The following is a 25,849-nucleotide window of genomic DNA, read 5'->3' on the forward strand; positions in this document are numbered from 1 at the left end:
CTATTGGGTCACTGAGTGTAACGGCTCTATTACCGGACCGTTTTGAATCTTCGAATTTGAAACTGTAGGGAACAGCGTGGTTCCTTTCGCAGTGGGCACAGTGCTGTCAAATTCATATTAGGTTGAAACATAATTGCAAATTTGAAGGAGCTATGTTTATAGTTCGTACGTTTTAGGTTTTGTTGGATAAGGATTACTTGCTTAGGATAATAGGATTCCCCATACCCACTTCACTCTTTCTCCTTTATAGAAACAACTACACCTTCCTATGCTTTCTACCTATATCAGTAAAACATAAATCACATCCTATATTCATTTTTTTATTGCTCACTCTTGTATAAAAATTTATTTATATCATTTCTTACGGATGATCAAACATGTTTTCATATTACGAATTTAAATTATTCAAATATTGAATAATTAAAATAAATATCATAATATTAATGAAAGAACAGATTTAAAAAACTGTATATTATTAAAGATGATAATACCTAGAATCAAAGAAATAATAAATCAGTTTGAAATTTCATCTGATGTCACATTTTGTATGCTAAGCACTTGATTTATTTTAGTTTAACAGGAGCAGATATTTTCTTAAAACAAAATTGTCACTATTTTCCAATAACTTTTAAATAAACTGACATGAAAATAAAACAATTTGTTCCTCACGAGGTAAAAATCAGCACCATCAGAGAGTTTTCTATTGAAAAGCAACTGCAAAAGAAAAACTATAAATATTTCCTTTGTTTCAGTGTAAACTAATCCAGTGTAGTATATTCATTTAAGCGAGTTATTTTATGAATAAATTTAAAAAAGATAATTATATTATTTTGTCAATTAGAATTTATTTACAGTGTAAACTAATCCAGCGACATGCAGTGCTCTAAGAAAGATAGAAGAATAAAGATGTAAAAGGGAAAAAATGGGAAAAACACAAAAGGCACATTACAAATACTGTCGTCACAATCTCGAAGGGTTTTTGTATTAGTAAAGATCATTTACATGTAATAACAACACATTTATTTTTAACAATTTTCACGTAGCCAGATCACCATTAAATTTCATTTATACAAACTCTCTCTATATATAATACTAAATCGTAAAGTAGAACCAAAATACAAAGATCTCATAAAAAGTAAAAACAAAAAATACAAGTACTAAGTACAGACAAAAAAGAAAATTTACTCTTTTTCAAATAAATTATATCAACCACAATTAATTAAGTATAAATTCGAATATACAATGTATGTTTCCCTTTTAAAGCACACAAATGTTTAAAGCTAGTTAACCACAATTTCAGCCACTTTAAGATGGTCGCAAACTATACACTATGCTACTTCACGGGACATGATAGACGACACAAGAACTCGTGTATGACAAATCAAAGTTGAAAGAAACTAAAAATATATATACATTAAGGTCTCTGAAAACCCACTTCCCAGATCAGCAATACATTGAATCAAGTTGAAAAGAAAGCCCGGGAGACTTCCCTATGATCCAGTTGCAATGTCATTTATATCTACACAACTGGGGTGGCTACAAAAGAGTAAGAACCTCTATAACCTCAAATTACTAACCTACTCTACTATATCAGAAAGTTACAAATCACCGATAGCATAATACGATGGGAAGTGGATATTACATACATTATCTTTGTTAGCATAGATACTTGAACTTTTCAAATATCATTTCTCGCTTCATTTCATCTCATTTGCACACTGTCTTGAGCCTCTTTGCAGCTTGGACAAATCCCATGATCACTTGCAACTCGTCTATTTGCTTCATACAACACAAAATCAATTTCAGACTATAGTGATAAAGTTCTTCGTCAAACTTACAGAGAAACACTTGAGCATATACATACACATACACCATGCATGTTTAAGGCATTGTTTTGTTCGTGTGGTGACATACTTGCACCAAAGTCACATACATCACTTGGTAAGAATTACAGTATGATGAGATAAAAAAAATAACAAATTCAATCACATGACTTAAAACTATATCTAAGAAATAAAGTACTACATTTTTTTAAATAAATAATAATTATTCACTATATATTAACAATATTAGACATGAAATTTAAAGATAAGAAAAAATCGTATTTTCAAAATTTAATAATAGGGGATTAGCATGCTATGGAAGTTATTAGGATCGTATATGCAGTTCACCACTATGAAACTGCATGAACGAATTACAGAATATTTGAACGATTACTATCAAAGACAAACGAATATGCAATCAGTAATTTTGAGATACCTGTGACATGAAATGCCTCTGAACAATGTCTACTAGCTGCTCTTTTGATGGGTTTGGGACCGCATCCACCTACAGATCCATTTCAAGGAGTAAGTACAACGGGGACATAAACACACAGTGCCGAAACTATCTTTTACGAGAGACAGTAACCAAACAGTTAGTTCAAAGGAATTTACAAGATTAAAATGTCGCCAATATCTCCACAATGCAGCCATTTCAAGTTTGCTCAAGTCCACCTTCTATCGAAAATATAATATTTTAGAAAACGTTAACAAATAAAATACTAAAGAATGAACAATGTACGATAGTAAGTGGGAGGGGAACAAATTAAGAAAGACAATAAAGTTAATATACCGCGGACCCATGAGGCATAGAAACGGACCCCTTTGAGTGTGAATCGCCAGAGAAGGACCTACTCATGGTCTTGTGATGAGATGATCCCAATGTTCTATGCATTCTGTGCCTCGGTTTGTGGGACTTCTGTGTGTCGTCCGATGCTGATAAATCAAACAAAGCACAATTTTACAAAATAAAAAATAGAAAAGTGGAGGGGTCTACCAGGATTAAAGTAAGACACCAGAACTTTAGAGATAGTAAAAGCAAAAGGAGAAGACATAACGGATCCAATGTTACCAACCTCTACCACTTTGGAAACGCGCGGATATGAATGCCAAAACAACAATAAATTAGCAAAAAAATATCACAGCATCTCCCATTTATGCCTACTTTCAGTGTAGCAAAAAACACAATGGCAACCCCATTAAACATGGAAGGTTCAATGCTTGATCAAAACACCGAACATGGATCACTGAAAGTTGATAAAAACAGGAGAGGGCAGTTTGTAAATCTTGCCACTCAATACATATATTCCATTTTTTTATACGTTAAATATTATTAAGGGCTAAGATATTTTATCTCGTTTCCTCAAAACTGAAGAGGATGTTTCTAAATAATACCAGTAGCAGAAAGCGAAGAAGATGATTAATAACTGTAAAGTGTAGACTCACCCATATCAGATCCATTCCACTGCATATTTTCAAATTCCAGTTCATCATCTTCCTCATTACCCGTGGGTGCTTCAATTACACTGAGGGCATTTCTTTGTAACTTCACTTCAATACCATTGGTAAGAACCTGCATTTGTGTATAAAAAATTCAGAAAATTTCAGAACAGCTTAAAATAATCGTCTAACAGCAACTGCTAACCCGGTTTCGATAATAAAATATTGTTTAAATTTAAATATCATAGAAGAAGGCCCCCAGACTAGCTTGATTTGAATGCAAATTGTTCACGTAATCATTCAGTTATGTGTATACAAACAAAGGAATTAAAAGGGGATATCGGGGAAAAAAGAAACAATTGCGAATCAGTGGAAGATTAAATCTTTAGAGAAAATACACCACGGATTCTGATGGAAGAAAAACAATTACTCTCTCGCCGGAATGAAAAGAACAAAAGGCGTCTATGATTCAATGACTATCAATAGCATAATTTTAATACAAGCATAAGCCCAGAACAGTAATTATGTACTTTATCTCCCGGAAGAAGAAGAAGTAGAAGAAGAAGATGCAACAAAATTAACAATCCCAAATAGAAAATCATAGTCAGTTTAGAAAACTAAAAAAAAAGGTTTTCATAAATAGAAAACAATGGCATAAATTATTCATTCTTAGCTCTGACCTCAAATTATCAATATCAATCAATACCACAAACCATAGCAATGGAAATTTCATTTACTTTCGCCAATAAATAAAAGCAATTGAAAGACCCAACCAGTAGCTGTTCCTTGTAAAGCAGCCCATAAAACACCAGATCCGGTGGCGATGAAAGACATGCATCGAATACCCACTAGTAATGATTCAGAATTGCGACTCAAAACACATATAAGAGGACAAAAACTATCCAAACCGCAACACAAAGAACCCAGCATTTGAAAGTATAAATTAAAAGTCAAGTCAATGATTGAGAAAACAAATCAAGCAGTAGGTTTCAGAACGGATTAACATAAAACCCGTCTGACTAGTTTTCGAAAATAATAAGACACCACCAAAGGTAGGGCTTGAAAGCGATTAAATTTGAGCAGAATCAAACGAGCGACGGAATAAAAAACCAGAAAATACCAAAATTGACCGGGATAAGACATTGGTTTGAAGAACTACGCAGTTTCACAACAATGCAAACAAACGACATTAGTAACCAAAATTAGAATAAAGAAATAAAAAATCCGCAGTGTAGTTTTGATGGGAAAGAGAAAATCACCAGCCAATGCCATCCTCCCAGACCAACGGCTTTCTTAACAACACCTTGAAGACCAACGAGCACCGATTTAGTACGGTTATTTCCGGTTACCACGACTTTGGTGTGACGTGGCAGCACCGATAACTCCTCTTCGCTGCTGTCTCCGCAGCTCTGCAAATGGGAGAACCCACCATTGACTGAGCTTTCCATTGCCTCTAGCATTTCTAATTCAGCGGTAAGAAGGGCAAAGTCGGAAATTAAATATCAAAATTGCATTCGTACGGAAGATCGTGCATTGCTGGGTGTGAATGTGGGAGTTTGAGGAGCAGAAGAGATAGGGTAGTGGAGAAATTGGGGAAATTCTGCATAGAGGAAAAACACAAGTTGAGAGAGAAAGAGAAAGAAAGAGAGAGAAAAATGAGTGAGAGTGACTGGTATTGTTAATTGGGTGTGTTGGTATGAATCCCGACGAGACGAAATGGCCGAATCAGATATCGCCACGTCAGCAATGGAGGGTGGGCTCTTTAATCATGAGCTTGGACATAGCCGAGGTTACGGCATGAACATCATGGTGGGTTTGGTTTTCAGGAGTTACTCCTCTTCACATTTCTCCCACACTCTTCCCCTTACATCAATTATTAACCAAATAAATAACCATTCAATTTCATTTATTTATAAAATAAATTAAAACAGTGAATTTCATTCAATTCCAGAATTTACTGATTTTTTTTTTATTCCTATTTCCATAATTTTACTCAACTAATGGATATATATTTTTACCCCACAAGAAATTGGTGTGTGAATTTGAAAATTTTACCGTTGGAAAGGAGAATTCAGTCGTCGTTGTTTAAAACTGAGCAGCCCAAGAACATAACAGTAGCTGCCATTGTAATCAGCAGTGAAGGAGATTTGCTTATTAGATACATAATGTTTTGTCTGTTATTAACATGGAGTACTATGATGATATTTCTGGTCAACTTTCAATTGCAGAAAATATGGATTTGTCATGTGCAAACCTACTCATGTACACATCTACTGTTATAAAAGGAATGTGATAACAAAAGAAAACTTAATAGAGTTCAAATGTTCAAGGCTTCTTTCCTAATTAAAACAACAATAAAAATAGGATAAGATGGGGTATGGGCAATTTTGTAAAAGGATGATGAAGTTAATTTTCTTCTTATTATTCTTTTAATTATTTTTCCTTTTTTAAATATGTTGCTCCAAGTTCTACACTAATTAATCATGTTTCATTTAAAAATGTTGTTGGAAATGTGGAAAATAGCTAATAAATAGAAAACGACAGATAAAAAGAGGAGGGAAGGAAGAAGGAAAGTACGTAATAGCAGTAGCAATAGAAGGGAGAAGGTAAACGGACACGCGAAATTCATCGTGAGGGCCCCACTTTCACAGAACTCTGTACCTGCCGTCGGTGTTGTCCTATCCATTCCACCACGGGAAATTCCAACGCACTTCTCTCTCTTCACAATACCACAGAGCCACAGCAAACATCATAAAAATAATCAAACTATTAAATTAAATTATTATTAAATTTTACATAGGTTGTATGTTTTCCTCCCGCCATTTTCCCCGCCACGATGGAGCAATGGCAGCCGTGGATGGATTTAGAAGAAATCCAACCGTTGGATTTTGGCAGAGATAATAAAGATGGTAATAAATTTGAAAATAAAGAAAGGAATTAAATCTTTTAGGGGACACCCTTGGCATAAAGCATAATGCTAAGAATTGGGGAACAAGGGTAAGTTTTGTGAGGGTTACCTGGTTGTGAGTCACTGCATTTTGGCATTGGACTGAATCTCTTTCACTGAAACCTTAGCTGGATGCAGCTTAATCGTTCATTGTGGTAGTCACAGTCTAAGCGAATCCCCGTTTGAATTCAGATCTTGTTCGGTAAGCTGTGCTAATACCTTTTACTGAAACCAAGAAAATTCCGTGTGGTGAGATGATATACTGTCTGATCAATTGAAATTCATCATTTATTATTTATTACAGCAAAGAGAACGGTGTTAGTGGTATTACACACAGATTTTCTGAACTGAATCTCCTTAATGTTATTCGTCAAAATAAATTGTTGCAGTAGCGGTAAAGTTTCAGCAATTGGTGCGGATCGAGGATTAGGGTTCTAACCTTCCTTTATGGCCGAATTGCTATGAAGCATTTTACACAGTATTTTGATTCGCAGTTGAGATTTGAAACTTGTGTTTGGATTTCTATTTTATGGATCTCTGTGTTAGTATCTTTATTTAAGTTTTATTTTTTTCATCTGGGTGATAGCTTCGAGAACCCATTATAAGAGCATAGCATTATTATTTTCATGCATTCAAAATATTTTATCATAATATATTAATTTGATTAATAAAAATATGAGAAAAATTCTTTCTTCTATTTAAACCATATCAAGACTTATATGTATGCTCACATTTCTTCTTTTGTAATTAATTTTCACATACACTCTTCCTTTTGTAAGACTAATAATATGTGTAAATTTGTCTCTTTTCCTTTGTCTCATGATTAATTAAAAAAAATACAAAAAAGATGAGTTAATTTGCTGGTAAATTAATATGTCTATATAATTGTAGATTTATGAACATGCAGATCAAGGTACACAATTTTGTTTTTAAATAATATTATCAATAATGTGGTTTTTTTATAATCCTCAAGTTAAGTATCATGCAAAAACAAATATGCATTCCAACTATAACAATTGGAAAAAAAAACTTAGAAATTAAATTGTTTATTATTTGTTATAAAAATATATTGTTTACTATGAAAAAGGTATTAAAATAAAAATATATATAAATTTTGTATTTGATAACATAAATTAAAATATTTAACCATATTCAATTCAGCTAATTATATACTACAACAACAAAAGTAACATGAAACGTGAACAAGACAGCACGAGTTGCAAAATAAACCTAAGACTTCAAATGTGAAACAACTCTTATAATAAATATCCGAGACACCTATAACCAAATACATTGTTTACAAAAGATTACAAGCTAACTAGCATTATCATCATTATCTAGGATTCTCAACCATGGAGGAAATCTAACACCTTTACAATTTGTAAGCACAATTTTGATCTTGACATTGTTATTTTAATTTTGGATGATTAGTTGAGTTCATTTAACTATTTAATTATTAAATAAAGTTTCTTCACTGTTCAAATATTTAATTTGATCGATCCCTTTTTGAAAATTTCATGATATATTTTTTCAGTAAACACTTAATTGTTTACATAAATGTAGAGAATTTAATTTTATTTTAAAATATGATAATGAATAGTTAACTTTTAGAATAACATAAAATAGTGAAATTGTAATAATAATTACAAATGGTTACGAAAAGTAATATTGGTATTATAAACTGTATTTGGGGTGAATTTTAGATATAAACAATGGTTTGTATTGAACTACATTTATCTTTCACAAGATTAATCCACAATTCATCTTTACCATGCATCTATCATGTTTAATTAACCTTTCAGTGGTTTTCTTTTATTAATCTATTTTCAGTATAAAATTAAAACGTTTTGGTCAGTTATTACATTGGAACCCATCATTGTGCTCTTTATGTATAGTCATAGTGTAAATAATGAGTTGGTTGTTGCTAATGTTATAAATCCTATACATGAAAAGGTCAATGATATTATAGTGTATAGAAAACAACTTAATATTACTGTTATAATTAATGAGTTCAATAAATATTTATCTTGCGTGTTTTTGTAAAGGATACATCATGACATTCATATTGATTCAATAGTATCAACTAATATAAAAGTTGTATGTATCTTTATTATTCCATTAGAGATCATCATCATACATTCAAGTATCATCATATATTTTAAATCATTTAGAAGCCCATTTGTTAACATGTATACGATATTGAGATTCCTAAAACAAAATTTTAAAAAAATATCACTTGAAAATATAATCATTTTACAATATGTTTGAAATAAAAGAATATAAAAACCAATAACCTATTTATGTAAAGTAATGATAATATCTTACAAGTATATTATACTTTTTCAGTCAATAACGGTGAATCTTATTGAATCAGTTTAAATATTATGGAGACAATCCATTGAACTCAAACAAATTAACTTAAAAACCATCCTATTTAAAAGTTAAATAACAAATAATCATATTTGGTTTGGATTTAAGTCAACCTTAATAAAATAAATTCATCACAAAATTTATAAATAATAGTTTGAGGTAAAAAGATATATTACATATTAGTTACAGAAATATTCTTCTTATAATCTGACATGAATGACATTGGACAAGTACAATCAGTGTTTGACAAACAAGACTTTAGTTGAACTTCGGTTGTGAGCGACCAGTTGAAAATCGATAACTTAGACAAGAAGACTTCATCTCATATCTGAAACACAGGCAATTTAGAATATATGTTTCTCAAAGTCTGGAGAAAATTCTTCAAGGTATATGTGATATTTACTTACAATGTAGTTATTTTTTCTTATCAAAGAAACATAAAAATAATGTTTATTGACAAACTTGTAGTTCCTGAATAATACTTTAAAAGTATTAGAAACAACAAACAAGTTTTATAACTGAAAAACAATAGAAAACAAAAAAAAATAGTAAACATATAAAATCAAGGGTTAAATATGTTTTTAGTCCCTTAACTATCAAGCGATTTTGGTTTTAGTCTTTATTCGAAAGTTTTGTTCATTTTAGTCCTTTTAGTTTTGAAACTCTTATAATTAGTCCTTAAAATTGGAAGGCGTCAATTTTTATTTGACGTGGCAAACGACTAGTTCTCGTTTGATGCCAACTTCCTTTTTACTCTTTGCCACGTTGATTTTCTTTTTAAAAACGAGATTAAGTGATTGTCACGTTTTGGATTAGCATTAGGGTTCTTAACTTACTTTTTTTTCAATAACTTCAAACAATAACTCCGTCCACAGCGGCGATTTTGACCATAAAATTAAGGTTTTTGGTACCCAACATCATCACACAGTAATTGCAGCTGCATTGACCACATTTGTCCAAAATACCAAGTATCAAAATGAGATCACAAATGTAGTCAATATTCAAATCCTTAATCCAAATCCCTTTTCGCCCACTCAAACCACTATAAATTTAAAATATTTCCCAATCAGGAAAGAAACACCTAAACCTGGAGAGTATAAACCCCGGGACGCAAAACTGCGGACGACCCCGCCCTCTCATACTGCTCGAAGAACTCACACGACAACACAAAGGGGTTCTCCGTGGCGAGCGCCCGGACCTAAGAGGCGATCAGCTTTCGACAGCCAGCATCCACGGAGTCGTGATTCTCTGCCGCAAGAACTCTTGAATTGACGGATAGATTCTTCCGAGAGGACAACCCGAGGCGAGAATCTGTGCGACAGGACTAAGGTGCAGGAGCTGGTAGTCGTGGAGAAGGCGGAGCTTGGCAAACATCTTCTCCATCTCGTGGACAGTGCGCGTGCACTAGAGAAGCTTGAGGGGGGAATTGGGCTTGGAGATGACGTAGCTGGTGATGAGGGACAAGAGCGTTGTAATTGAAAAAAAAGTAAGTTAAGAACCCTAATGCAGTCACCTAATCTGATTTTTAAAAAGAAAAGCAATGTGACAGAAAGTAAAAAGGGAAGCTAGTATCAAACGTGGGCTCGCCGTTTGCCACATCAAATAAAAGTTAATGTCGTCCAATTTTAAGAACTAATTATAAGAGTTTCAAAACTAAAAGAACTAAAATGAACAAAACTTTCGAATAGAGACTAAACCCAAAATCGCTTGATAGTTAAGAAAAACATATTTAACCCTAAAATTAAAGACACAAATGATGAGAATTATTCTTAGTCTCAATATATTTTGGACCTAATTAGGGCTTGGAAGTCACTCATAATATCAATAATATTTACAAATATGAATAGGTATGAGATTAAGATAATTATATTATTAAGAATTAATCATACCATCAGAGAATTGGAAAACACAAATTATAACTTATAAAACTCATAATAGACATGAAAATACATAAAAAAAATGCCACGAACAATGAGGTTTAATAAGCATTCACAATAAATACAAATTATTGATAAGATCAAAATGCTTTAGGAAGAAATCACATGAGAAAATGTCTCACTTCATATGATGCTAAAACATTTTGCCTCTCCCTTTCCTTCACAAAATTATCTATACTCCTTTTACAAAACAGAAAAAAAAAACACAAAAAAGCTTTTAGGTCTTTTATTTAGAATGTAACAATTGAATATTCTCTTCTCATTCCAAACAAATAATACATGTGAATAACACTTTCACATGTTGGGTCTCATTATGTAACTACGCCTTGATTAGATTAACCACTATCTATTGTAAAGTTTATTGAGTCAATTTAGTTTTTACTTTTGTCATGGATCCTCTTAAGACTTGTATTGGGTCTTGGACTTTTATTTGATATTGAGTTTGGACTTCATGTCGCGTTGTCAAAAATCACGAAAGGTCTTTATAGTTTTTTTTATAGTTTTATTATAATTTTTATAATTTTAGTGAAAATATAAAAAATAATCATTCTTATAATAATTATTAAATATAACATTAACGAGTAATAAATATTATTTTTGTGTAATTATCTTATAATATAAAGAGTTTTGTGTAACTCATCTTATAAAATTATATACTTTTAATGCAATTGAAATATATATAAATTTTATAAGAAAATTTAGGTTTTTCGTGAGAAAAGAATTTTGTGGAGTTATGATTTATAATAAAAATCCAATTTTTTATCTTATTTAAATGAGTATAATTGTTAGAAGAAAAGAAAGGATGAAAATTATGTATCTTATTTCATAATAAGGAGAGAGTACAATTGATATATATAGCTGTTTAAAACAATATAAAAACGGAATATAAATATATGAACATAAATGCACACATATGAAAGGAAAATAAATTAAATCCAAAGTCTCCCTCAAGCTGCAACATATATACCCTTAATGCTCAGCTTGGACAACAAAGATTGAAATTGTGTTGGATGCATAGCTTTAGTATGAATGTCTACAAGTTAGGCGTAGGGCTGAAGTAGAAATGGGCAGGAGCTTAATTACACCAGCTTGAACTTTATCCCTTATGAGATGACAATCAATTTCAATATGCTTTGTCCTTTCATGCATGACTGGATTTTGTGCAATTTGTATAGCAGATTGATTGTCACAAAACAGAGGAACTGGTTGTGGTAGAGGCTGTTTCAAATCATGGAGCAAATACAAAAGCCATTGAATTTCACATGTTGTGGAAGTTGAGGCTTTTCGGTTGATGATCTAGATATAGTACCTTGCTTCTTGGATTTTCAGCTGATTAAGGATGCACCATAGAACACATTAAAACCAGTCACAGACCTTCTAGTGTCAGGGCAAGCAGCCCAATCAGAATCATTAAAAGCCTTGAGAGCATGTTCTGTGTTGGAGGGAAAGAATAACCCTTGTCCTGGATTGTTCTTGATATATCTCAGGATCCTTATTGCTGCTACATAGTGTTTTTCCAAAGGATTGAAAAGAAATTGACTGAGAGTACTAGCAACAAAACATAAATCTGGTCTCGTGTTGGTTAGATATAATAACCTGGCAAGAAGTCTTCTATAGGCATGCACATCTGAATAGAGTTTCCCTTCTGTCTTGAAAAATTTTGTGCCTGACTGTATGGGAGTAGAAACAGGTTGATATCCCAACAATCCTGCATCTTCTAGTAACTCTAGAGCATACTTCCTTTGTGAAAAATTAATGCCCTGTTGAGATCTTGCGATTTCTAAGTCCAGAAAATACTTGATTTGGCCTAGATCTTTAATCTTGAACTTTGCATTCAATAGAGTCTTCAGAGTTTGGATTTCCTGGATGTCATCACTTGCCAAGACTATATCACCTACATAAACAAGTAAGATGGTGATATGAGCATAATCACTTTTGACAAAAAGTGAATAATATGATTTTGATTGTATAACCCAAGGAAAGTAAAGTAGTTGTCAACTTGTAATTCCATTGTCTAGAGGCCTGCTTGAGTCCATATAAAGACTTCAGCAACTTGCAAACTTGCTATGGTTTTTCTGTTTTGTACCCAAGAGGAAGAGACATGTATACTTCTTCATCTAGATCCCCATGTAAAAAAGCATTATTTACATCTAGTTGATGTAAATACCAATGTTTAGAAGCTGCTAAAGTCAGAACCAATCTTATTGTTATGAGTTTGACAACAGGTGAAAAAGTCTCAAAGTAATCTAAACCTTGTTGTTGTGTGTAGCCTTTGGCTACTAACCTTGCCTTGTATCGTTCAATACTTCCATCAGCATGCCTCTTTATTTTGTATACCCATTTACATTCGATAGGTTGCTTTCCACAAGGTAGATCAGTCAAAACCCAAGTTTTGGTATTTTCTAAAGTTGCAGTTTCTTGATCCATGACATTTATCCAACAAGCCGGTTTTGTGGGGTTGAGTTAGGCTTAAAGCCCACTTCTTAACATGGTATTAGAGCCTATCCTAGCGAGTTCTAAATGGGCATCCTATTCTTCTATTCCACCCGCAATCGGACCATTATCGGACCACCTAATTTCTACTATCACGCACGAAATGTCTATATCTCGGCGTGAAGGGAGTGTGTTGGAAGTCCCACATCAACTAGAAATAAGGTCAATTTATAATATATAAGTGAGGTGCAAACCTCACCTTACAAGCCGATTTTGTGGAGATGAGTTAAACTTAAAAACTCACTTTCTAATAATAATAATCCATCTTATGATTTATACTCACCTTTTTATTTATTTTTTAGTGTGAGATCAATATTGTTCTCTAAATTTAATATCAAATTTGTTTTTATTGGATTTGTTCTTATTGAGTTTTAATTAGTTGATATTAGAAGAAGATCTAGCAAGGTTATATATATATATATATATATATATATATATATATATATATATATATATATATATATATATATATATATAACGTCTATCTGATTTTTAACATGAAAAGTCTTCAAACATTTTATGATTTACCAAAAAAAACTTTTGAAAAACAAATATCAAACATCTATCATTTTTTTATTAAGGGATAGAAAGATACTCTAACTCTCACAATTTAAAACTATTTTATGAAAAGGATAAAATAAAGAGACAATTTATTACAACATACACATCATGCTAGCACGGGTCAACAAAAAGTAAATATAAAAAAATTTGATGAATATAGTATATTGTATTCTCTTCTCACAGACCATAAATTATTTTAAAACGTAAAAATATATTACAAAGTAAATAATATAAAATTTAAAGAACCACATTAAATTTTATAATAAAAATTACTATTCACGAAAAATAAATTATATTTATTATAAAAAATTAAATTAATATATAAAAATAAAACATTGAACTACTTGGATTATTTTATATAAATAAAAAATAAGTTAATTAACTGTGAAGTTATGAATTGAACATTTTACTTGTTCAATTAATATATAAATATTATTACGAATGTGAACACAAATCCAAAAGCTTAGAACGAATCAGACCTGTAACAGAGTACCTTGTATAATGGTCATATAATTGATGTATTAAAATAAGTTACGTAATTACTAAATAAAAGTAATGTTATAATATAATGTTATCATAAATCCATCCGTAATTACAGATTTCTAAGTGAGAAACAATTATTCTTAAGATAAAATTTCACTTTTTGAAATGTAGGCTCTAAACCTTTTTATTGACTAATATTTTTTTCCTATTAAAAACATTTAAGGTTGATATTTCAGTATCTATTTATGATACTTTTAGCATAATACATGACTAAGAGAAAAATAAGATATTAAATTGATTTTTTAATTATTTCATACAAAAGAAATTGAAAGGAAAGAAAATGAATTTTTTTAGCATTTCTTATATATGCTAATATCATAATTATAAAATAAGTACAAATGAATTAGGATAATTATTTGGAAGAAGATTTAACTTTTTGTTATTTTTTTTTTCATCTGGAATGGTCAAAACTATAACAAGGAGAGTCAAGTGAATCTCTTACTATTTGTACCCCCAAAAAAAATTTAACTGAGCAGTCACCCAATCAAACAAAGACTAAAGCATCCAAAATTACGTCTCTAAACCAAAATTTGAGATTATTATTAGTTGATTAGAAAACTTGTAAAATAAATTAAAAACTTAATTTCATAATACTATAATGTAACTAAAGTTAATATATTTTTTAATCCTTTTATCATAATTTAGAACGTATATTTTTTATATGATCAACAGAGTTATTGTTATTGCATTCCACTGTAAATAAGTTATACAATAATATTATTATTAAGTTTAATAAAGTTTTAAATTTATGATAAATTTACGTATTTTAATTAAATTTATAATAATTTTTTTACTAGCTATTAAAAAAATTATATTTTTTAATGAAGTGTGAATATTTTTGTTAAATGTGTTACTTACGTCAATATAAATTATGCAATTTTGTGGTTAATATAATAAGTAGCTTTTAGATGAATGAGAATAAACAAAACAGAGAGAAAGATAAAAAAAAAAGTCAATACTCTTGTTTCGCATTCTCCTAAAATTATATATGGGTTTTTAGTTTGATTTGTTTACCCTTATTTAATATATTTTTGTTTACACTTTATTTTTAATTTTAATTAAAAATATCTACATTTATCAACAGCTACAAATTTAATTATTTTTATTATTATATTATTATTTCACTGAGTTATTGATATTATCAATAACAATATGTAAAGAATATTTCTTCTCTGTAAACAAATAAAGAATAAATTCAAATATAGTGAAAAGCGGGAATGTAAAAACTAGCCATTAATAAAAAAGATTATAACCTAAAGTAAAAATAAATAAAATAATTACACACATTAGGTAATAAGTAAGTTGAACTATAAAAAATGTTTGATTTAATAAAAACCTGTTATCACAACATTACTTTAATATTATATTTAAATATCTTATTTCTTATATGACTAATAAAACTATAAGAAACACATATCTATTTAAACAAATTACAAAAGAGAATAATGGAAATTGCTAATATATCTGGTTATTATAATTATTAGTGAAAACAAGTGTATTATTACGAACGTCTACAACACTCTTGTATTATACAAAAAATTTATATTAAATTTAATTTTTTTTTAATTATTAAAATAAAAATCATAAATAAATCATGAAATATTTTTCATAAAAAAATAATTAAAAATACTTTTTATAGTTTTTTCTTATTAGTAATTTTTTTTTGCGTAAACAGTTTTTTGATTATGAATTTTAAAAAAGAGTTACTAAAAAATACAATTAAAAAATAACTTTTATTTAAATTTTAAAAAATATTATTAAAAAAACTGGAAAACATTGTTTTATTATTAAGAATAATCATTTTAAACAATAAAATTAGCTACTAAAAAATAAAATCGAAAAAAAATTATATATATAAAAAAAGTCAATCCTCTTTATTAATAAAATTAAGAATATAGATTATATAAGTAATTTCTGTTTATAGAACTCAAAATTATATATATTAGTTGTCAGTTTAAAGAAAGGAAAGAGTATTGGGGAGTTAACATACATTTAGATTAATTTGGTTAAGAATATTTTTTGATTAACTAGTAAATAAAAAAAAACAATAAAATCTAAAATAATTTTAATTGGTGTGTTATTTAATATATAGAAAAATAGTGGTGGCAGAGAAGCATGTCCTAATAATGTAATAATGCATTAAGTATGGAGTTGATGGAACGAAGAAGTGGGTGTGTGAAGATAATAGGTGAGAAAGAAGCAACAAGATATTTAGAAAGAATGAATGGTGTGAGATAGAGACACGTGTAATGAGTACGAAAGAGACAGGTGCATGATCTTTGCCAAGGAATGGTTCAAACCAACACAACTAATGGCAAAACTCGACAAAACAAACACCTCGGACCCACTTTCCAACAACTTTCTTGTTCCCTCTGTCCCTGCCTACCATTTTTCACGGATTTTCCTTTATTTTCCACTGCACACACAATTTATCATCATAACATAAATTAAAATAATAACTTAACTTAACCCTATTTAATAGAAAAAACAAAAAATAAATATATTATTTTGTAGTCTCTCTCATTTAAGTATTCCAAATACTTTAATAATATTTTAATATTATTTACGTGTTATCTATGATTGATTCATATTAATATTTATAATTATTATTATTAATTATAAAATAATTTTAAAATTAATCATAAATAATACATAAATAATATTAAAATATTTTTAAAAATATTATCAAAATATCATTATTTAATTATTTATAATCATCGAGAAGCTGACCACAGCTATAAATGGTGGTAAATTCAAAATATAAGTTTGATAATTTAAAGTCAGTCACGGAAGAAAGATAGCTTATATTCACCACACTCAATTTCAAATTTGGAAAACTATTATTCTTGCAATTTTCATCATATAAGTGGATACACTCTTATCTCTATTTCTCAAGTTATGTTCTCATCACTTATTTATTGGATAGTTAATCCTAAATTGATGTCAAACAACGTTTTCAAATCAGATTCAAATGAAAATTTCACTTTGTTTTAAATTATTGTCGTTATCTACCAGGTTTAAGTTTTTCAACTGAGCATACAATTTAAAATTATTTTTTCTTTTTCTGAATACACACGGAGGTACTTGTTAGTGTATATCTATATCTATGTTTATATAAGAGAAATAAATACATTTAAACATTATTTTTAAAATTTTGAAAAATATTTTACTTTCTATTATTTTAATTATGATGCAATAATATCTTTCTGTTACGATCAATATTTAAAAATAAATTATTTGTAACATTGTTTAATATTTATAATAGGGTATACACAGTTGTATTTATAATAAAATTATTGTATTGTTTTTTATGCTTATTTAATGACAAAAATTACTTATTTTGACACGAGAATACTTTATTAATTTATTCTTTTTTTTATTTGTTTTTTTATAGTTTTATGTAACTTTACGTTACTGCAAAAATAGTGTAGCTCCACTGTTTTTTTTTTTTTTATCTTGGGCTATTTAAATTATACTACAAATGTATTAAGAAGATAATGGATCAGGTGTGAGTATGACTATTTATTTTTATTTTTTAAATAAAATTTTAAAGTAATTTTTTTTCAACATCATACCCGCTAAATATAAATTTTTTGTCTTGCCCTCATTCTTATAAGATAAAATGTATGCTCATTTCTGTTTGTAAACATTTCTTTCAAATATCAGTTAAATAATATTTTTTACAAAAAGTAAAAGACAACAAAGAAAACATGATACAACAAACAAGTATTAATTGTTAAAATGATACACATCTTTTATTTATCTAACATAAATATAAAGAAAAATATTATATAAATATAAGATTAAAGTATAAAAAAAAACACTTTATAAAGATCAAATAATTATATAAGAGAGTAATAAGTAATGAAACGTGTGTCCTGAAAAAATTTGAAAATAATTATCAAATAAAAATAATACAAGTTTTTTATACTATACAAAGAATTAAAGATGTTTTAATAAGTTAAAATGAGAAATAGCATTTATGTACTACATAACAGATAATTTAGTGCATTCAACTGTGACAAATTTATGAAGGTAGACAAACAAAAATATGATTATGTTGATTACATATAACATTGAATATCTAATTTAGTCATTTATTTGTATAAATGTTGAGGATGAGATAACTTGATTTAGTTAAGACCAACAATATTCTTTAAATTGGATGTATGATTTTTTGAAGTACATGTGAGATTCGAGTTGAATATATATATATATATATATATATATATATATATATATATATATATATATATATATATATATATATATATATAATATTACGGATTTTGTTTGCAAAATTTGGTGCAATTTTGTTTTCAATAATATTTTTATTTAAAAGAATATGAAAATTTACTGATTTTTTTTTAGTTTATGCTGTTTTATCTTTCACAGTCTATCTATGGAAGAAATTTAATCGTTAAAAAGATAAAAACACAAGAAAATTAGAGGAAAATATAAGGGAAAGGAAGACGAAGATGTGGTAAAAAGAAAAAACATTGTTCTTAAAATCCAATATCTCTGTATCCCAGTAAGAGCCAAAACGGGTAAACAGCTGCTATTGATACTTTTTTCAGTCCAAAATTACTTTACACTATAATTAATGGACTCATCTCGTCTTCACTGTCACATCTTAAAATTTTCGAGTATATTATTAGAAATCAAATCTTATCACTTCTAATCAGTTTGAAGAATCATAGGCAATACAATCTCTTTAATGTTAGATATATTCATTCAATAAAACAGATGTAAAAATCTCTTATGTTTGCTACTCTTTGGAGTTTAGTATTTAAGATTTCAACTTTAAGGCAAAACTTACTCAAAGTATCATAATTTACATGCACAGTTTACTTGTTTTTTAATTAAATTTAGAGTTTCACTTCAATTATTTATATTTTATTAAATAAATTTCATATTATCAAATTTCAAATTTAATTAAAAAGCAACACCAAATAACAATTGGTTACCTTTAGATATAAAATTTATTCGAAGTATCAATCAAGAAGGTTGTTGTAGTATAGTGGTGAGTATTTCCGCCTGTCACGCGGATGGCCGGGGTCGACCCCTGTCAACGGCGGTTTTTTTTCTTCGGTTTTTTTTCTTTGGTTTTTTTTCTTTTATGTTTCATTTCTTTTTTTTTTCGTATACATACATATAATTAGGTTTTAATTTTATTTTTCCTTAACAATTTATATGATATAAAGTTTTCTATTTGCTTCAGTGCCAAACTATTTTGATGGGGACGAGGATTGAAGCACGTGAAAAGGTAAATTTCCATGTTAAATGCAGCATAGTATGTTGCATGGGGAATCATGAGCTGCGAACTGTGAAGTCTGAGATCTTTTCTTTTCATGCTAATTAACCTAGACATTGCATATTTTTTATGAAGGAAAATCAAACTTAACAGCATATTAGCATGAAAAGGTGCAGTTGGAAGGAATAAAAAAAATGTCTGTGACAGCATAAACACTGTTTTCTGCTGAGAGAGTGGATGTGAAGTTCGACTACTAAAACACAAGCTGGGTTTTATGCTACTAAAGAATCTGGGAAATATCATTACCCATGAATAATTATATTATTTATTTATAATATATTTATTTTGACTTAGCTCTTATGAAATATTTCTTATTTCACGTTTCTCTCTTTTCTTTATTATAAAAAAAACATCATTAGAATATTTATCTTTCCAAACATGTTCACCCTATCTGTTCATCACCATCTTAGGATTTTGTTGGTTACAGGGTGTCTTTAGTTGGTTCCCACCATTGTACAAATTCACAAATACGGATCAAGATATAATGGGATAATTTGCAATAAAATAAAAAAAAATATCATTATGTTATTTGAAAATAAAATATGGAGTTAAATGAACTATAACATTTTAATTTCCGTATACCTTCTTTTATATTTTAAATATATTATTCTTGGGGAAAAAATGTATACTAATAAAGTTAACATGTCATAATCTTACTCATCGAATTGATCCCAAATTGAAGGAAAATGAAATTAGAATTAAAAAAAAACAATTGAATGAATCATAATTCATTCTTGTCCATTAAAATCATTCCCAAGTGTATGAACTAAATTAAACAGTGTTTCTTTGCACTTCTCTCCCTTCTCATTTTACCCTCTATTGTGAATCCAAACATAGTTTGACTAAAATATTTTAATATTCGTTTTATATTATATAAATAAGATAATTATTTTAATATATACGATAATGCTGTTGAGTTTTTTTTTTCAAAAACTATTTTAATTTTTTTTATCTCGTCTATCTTTTAATGTTTATTTCGTTATTTTTAAATTCCATTTTTAATGATGTCTTTTATAATTGATAAATATAATTAAATTAAATTATGTTACATTAAAATAAAATTTGTGTAAAATATAATTGCGTATAATAATAATTGGTTTGTTGAATATGGAAACCTAGTTTGATAATAATGAATTGTCTTACTCAAATTTATTTTATATTCCATTGAGTAAAATTTACTTTTTCATTTAAGATTAAGTATAAAAATTAATTTAATTAAACTTATTATTAATCACTGATGTTAACATAATCAAGTAATATAGACTAATAATAAAATGTGTAGCACAAAAATTATATATAGGTGAGTTATACACATTTGTTTTCAATTGGTTATGATTTATTTTGGTGCGATCAATTTAATAACTTTAATATACAAAGTATAATATCTGAGTAATATAACATACATGTATATAACCAAATATGTCCAAAAGTTAATGTATGCATACAAAAAATCAAACATAATACGTAAAAAGTAATTAACTCCTACTAAACCAATGATCATTGAAACTGTAAAATACTTATGTGAGCTAAAAGCTCATGAAAGACCTTGTGTTAAGTAACATGAAACATATATGCATGTAACCAAAAGTCAATGTATGCATACATAAAATCAAACATGAAACATAAAAACATAAAAGTAATTAACTCCGACCAAATTAAAAATTTCTTGAACGGTAAAACACTCGTACATGAGAATAAAATGCTCATGAGGTGGAAGTCCCTTGGTAACAAGATTTACTATTATGAAGTTTGTTCCTAAATGTTTTATGAAAATCTGTCAACTTTGTACTATTCACTTGATAACCAGAAATTAAATGTCAATGTGTTTTGATTTTGTTAATCTTCAATTGTTGTTAGAATACAATATAGAAACCACAATACTAATTAACATGAAAATATACAATGAAATGGATATCAAATTATCTTGATATTCTGCAAAATTCGAATCAGAATGTTGAGTGATTTCCAACCCATAAGATCTCTAATATAAGTATATAGTCTTTTGTTTTTCATACTCTAACACTAATTATTAGGATATGTTTCTCATATAAAACCAAAATTACAGCACAATAATATATTAACGTTTTCAAATTCATGTTCAAAATAGTATTCTTGGATTTGTGAAGATAATAAGATTAACAATGGGTATATAATATTTTAAATATAGAACACCTTAGATTTCTATTTGGGTTTAGAAAAAAAGAATAGAACTTACTTTTCGTTTCTATAAGTAATGGATACCATAAATTTTTTTATGTAACTTTAATAAGTTTCCTTTAAAATTTTAGTATTTTTAATTTAATCTCTTGTTAAACTAAAAATATTGTTTATCTTATTTTCATAATTAACCTTTCTTTTAATATATGTTTTTAATCATAATTTGTATATTAATTAGATTATTTTAATATTTTTGACTATTTCTTTCCAAATTGTTTAGTTAAGAATAAAAAATTAAGAGAAACAAAATATTTTAAACAATAAAAAAAATAATAAATTACAATTATTCAAAAAATCATAATCTGATTTTTGAACTACAGTCCTAACTAAAAGCTTATTTTTTTACTATGGTATAATATACTACTTTTTTATAACTGTCAAGTAAACCCCAAAATAGGCATATGATATCTGTTGCACTAATTAAAATATACATAGAATTAAATACATAATTAAAAATGCATTAAATTATAAATTCATCATCAAATACTTTCATTATTGTTTAACTTACAATAGTTTTAGAACATTATATATATTGTATGTATAAATATATTAAGAAAACTGTATTTTCTAAACTGTTTTTTTTTTTATGAAATACATACTAAATATTCATGAGTTGTTTTTAAAAATTATTTTGTTTTATATTCCATCAAATGCATCAATTTAGATTTGATTGATTTAAAGTCGTTGAATGTTATGTTTACACTTTTTTCTTTTGGTTTTATAAAACACTCAAATATTTTGAGAGATCTGGCCTTTCTCTTAACCCTAACATTTTTTTGTGTGCATTGCTGTAATAACATAATTAACTTTTGAAATACTCAATTAAGCTCTGTGTAACCATTCTTCACAATGTAAGAAATCTTTCACAGTATTAATAAATCAGAATCAAATTTTAAATTTAAAGCACAAGCATACAAATAAAACTGTAAGTACAATTTTGATACATTATTATTAATCTAAGAAACTTTATAATGTTTTTTGAAGAAAATTCTATAACTTAATTGAAACACATCAAGAATACGAACCTTTTTACATTCCCATTTAATCATGCAGTCTTACATAATTAAAGATATTGACTTTTACAATAACTATGTAAATCCTATTTAGTTAAAACAATACCTATTTTAACAAAGTGTCTAAATCAATTACTTGTCTCAGTTTTTTCACCTTTTTCATTTTTCTCTCACAGTATCTTATTTAAAAAAAAATGTCTCACTTTCTCTGGTAGTAATAATTTCCCTGGCAGAGATAATGCGACAAGGATTCAACTTGCCCTGCCATCCACCACTTGTATTTTAGCATTTCAGTATTGTGCAAGAGTTTTCATCTCCAGTATTAGGAAGGGCGGACTCATCAATAATTGAAGTAAAAAAAATCAGATAATTTCATATAAACAAAACTGACCACTAATAATTAGATTTTATTAAAATTTAATGTGATTACAAAATAATGGTTGTATTGCATTGAATTCAACCACACACAAAAATGAAAAAGGAATATTTAATACTGAGAAGAAAAACAAGAAAGAAAAAAACAAAAAATAGACAATGCTTTAGTGGGTTGGGGACATGGTTATATTCATGCCTGTGCCAAACTTCTTCACGCCGAATCCGGGTCGGGTCGCTGCATGGTGATATAACGCATCTTTGTGTTGAATGTTTGACCCGTTACGTTAAAGTTGAGAAGAGAAACTGAAAAAAAAAGAAAAAGGTGAGAGAGAAGAAAAAGAAAAGGCAAAGGCAAAAGCGTTTGGCAACAACATCGAAATTCGGAAGCTGCATCACATCATGCATTGTGCCATGCCATCATCCATAACCACTTTGAAACGCCTTAGTTTCAGTAGAGGTGAGCTAAGACCGTGTGTGGGCCCCACACTCACTAATAATTAGGTGATCAAAAGGCAGTGCACATGTTATACAAACCCTTCGCACCACCATGCCTTTTATCGCGTCTACCTTGTCAATCACGCCCTCATCCTTTAACTGTGCTGATACGCGTGGCGTTCAAGATATTCGGTGAGGGTTTCCGCATCTTATAATATCCCCACAAACTAGCTTCTAAGAGGAGAGAACAGCTTCTATTCTTCAACAATAACAAGAAGTGGAAGCACCGCATTCCTCGTGAGCTTCTCTGTCTTTCTTTAGATCGGGTGCCACACACTGGCGGAACTAGCAATGACTTCCGACGGAGCAACGTCGGCTGCGGTGGCCAACCGGAGGAAACCATCCTGGAGGGAAAGAGAGAACAACAGGAGGAGAGAGAGGCGAAGAAGAGCCATAGCAGCCAAGATATACACTGGCCTCCGCGCTCAGGGGAACTACAATTTGCCCAAACATTGCGACAACAACGAGGTTTTGAAGGCTCTCTGTGCCGAAGCTGGTTGGACTGTTGAAGAAGATGGTACAACCTATCGCAAGGTAGTTTTCTTTTTCTTCCTCTCAACATGCTTAATTTTAAGGAGATCTAGCTTTTTCTGATTTTTACTGTTTGATTCAAATCCTGCTCCAATGAAGCCTCACTGTTAGTTCCCTCCTTCTTTTAATTTACCTATCTGTTTACTCGTGTCTGTAAATGAGAGAGAAGAATATGTTGTACTTTGGTCCTATTAGGTAATATATGAACCAGTAAGGAAAAATTTCCTCAATAGAATGTGTCTGCTTGGATTCATGCTTAATTGTTAAAAATAATATCACATTTAGTTATGAATTAAATGCTTAACTGATTAGAACTAGAATAATCACTTTCAAATTGGAATAAAGGTGATGTTGAGCAATTTGTGTGTTTTGTTTTACAAATAGGAGAATTGATGTTGACTTGAAATTTGATTGAGTTAAAACATTTTTTTGGTTAAATTTTGCATATAATAAAAAATGATTTCATAGTCTATTTTTACTAAGAGTGAATGGTGCAAATCTTAAGCCCACACCAAATGTGTGGTGGTGTAATTGAGCAAAATTGGGAGGCCTAGTGCAGATTTATGTATGTTTGCACTTATTGTTTATATATATATATATATATATATATATATATATATATATATATATATATATATATATATATATAGTACAAATTATGTATGTACTGATTTGGTTTGTGGGTATGATCATATTTGTGAAATAGGGATGCAGGGCACCACTTGCAGATGGTGTTGGCACCTCAACCAGAAACACCCCTTTTTCATCGCAAAATCCGAGTCCCCTCTCGTCGTCATTTCCGAGTCCAATTCCTTCCTACCAAGTGAGCCCCTCCTCCTCCTCTTTCCCGAGCCCCTCTCGTTTGGATGACAACAATGCGTCAAATTTGATTCCCTATATTCGACATTCGTTCTCTGCTTCTCTCCCTCCTCTGAGGATATCAAATAGCGCCCCTGTGACCCCGCCTTTGTCCTCGCCAACTTCAAGAAACCCCAAACCAATCCCAACATGGGACTCCATTGTCAAAGCCTCCATGGCATCATCCTTCAACCACCATCACCACCACCATCAAAACCACCCTTTCTTTGCGGCTTCTGCCCCGGCTAGCCCCACACACCGCCACCTTCATGCCCCGCCCACTATTCCCGAATGTGACGAGTCTGATACCTCCACTGTTGAGTCTGGCCAGTGGTTGAACTTCCAAGCATTTGGACCTTCTGTTTCTGCAGTGCCCATCTCTCCCACCTTGAACTTTATCAAACCTGTTCCGAGTCAGCAGCACAAGCACAACCTTAACCACCCTGATAACCGTATCCAGGAGATGAGAAACTCAGAAGTCCAATTTGGAGTGCAGGTGAAGCCCTGGGTTGGGGAGAGGATTCATGAAGGTGGATTGGATGATTTGGAGCTCACACTTGGAAGCGGGAAGACGCTTGCTTAGGCCGCAAGCAAAACTGTTTCGTGCGGATTATGCCAAATTGAGAGGGCAAAGACGTGTTAGACCCTACAATTGTTCATTCAATATTGGGGTGTTGAAACTCGAGACTCAAGTAATTGGTAGTAAATGGCGATGCTTTCTAGCTGCAAATAGCAGTTCCTATGTAATCACATACTTGCTACTGGAATAGGCAAGTATCAGACGTCAGGGCACTTTATGATTACCGCTGTTATTTACAAACCAAGATTCTCATTTTACTTATTCTTTTTATGATATCAATTTTATTTATATTTTAAAGGATTGAAGTTTTTAAAAATATAAACAAATAAAATCAGAATCCATAATTTATTTCATA

General features: G+C 29.6%; 2 protein-coding genes across 3 annotated transcripts; one reads left to right on the forward strand and one right to left on the reverse strand.

The window, feature by feature from the left end:
* Nucleotides 1–1,387: 1,387 nt before the first annotated feature.
* LOC124828016 (uncharacterized) lies at nt 1,388–5,030 on the reverse strand. Of its 2 annotated transcripts, none has more exons than XM_047301220.2 (6): nt 4,520–5,030; nt 3,267–3,393; nt 2,614–2,756; nt 2,436–2,495; nt 2,260–2,328; nt 1,388–1,779 (listed from the first exon to the last, which is right to left on the reverse strand). In XM_047301220.2, exons 1-6 carry the CDS (start codon nt 4,718–4,720, stop codon nt 1,708–1,710), a joined length of 672 nt encoding a protein of 223 aa, XP_047157176.1. In that variant the 5' UTR covers nt 4,721–5,030; the 3' UTR covers nt 1,388–1,707. The 2 variants fall into 2 exon arrangements, with proteins under 2 accessions (XP_047157176.1, XP_047157175.1); XM_047301219.2 differs by having other exon boundaries at nt 2,436–2,498; nt 4,520–5,013.
* Nucleotides 5,031–23,269: 18,239 nt separating this feature from the next.
* LOC148204219 (protein BRASSINAZOLE-RESISTANT 1-like) lies at nt 23,270–25,849 on the forward strand. Its single transcript, XM_088107324.1, has 2 exons — nt 23,270–24,059; nt 24,763–25,849. Exons 1-2 carry the CDS (start codon nt 23,817–23,819, stop codon nt 25,495–25,497), a joined length of 978 nt encoding a protein of 325 aa, XP_087963450.1. The 5' UTR covers nt 23,270–23,816; the 3' UTR covers nt 25,498–25,849.

The sequence above is a fragment of the Vigna umbellata genome, chromosome 2 (assembly GCF_029865625.1).
Source record: "Vigna umbellata cultivar VRB3 chromosome 2, Vumbellata_1.0, whole genome shotgun sequence".
Taxonomy (NCBI): domain Eukaryota; kingdom Viridiplantae; phylum Streptophyta; class Magnoliopsida; order Fabales; family Fabaceae; genus Vigna; species Vigna umbellata.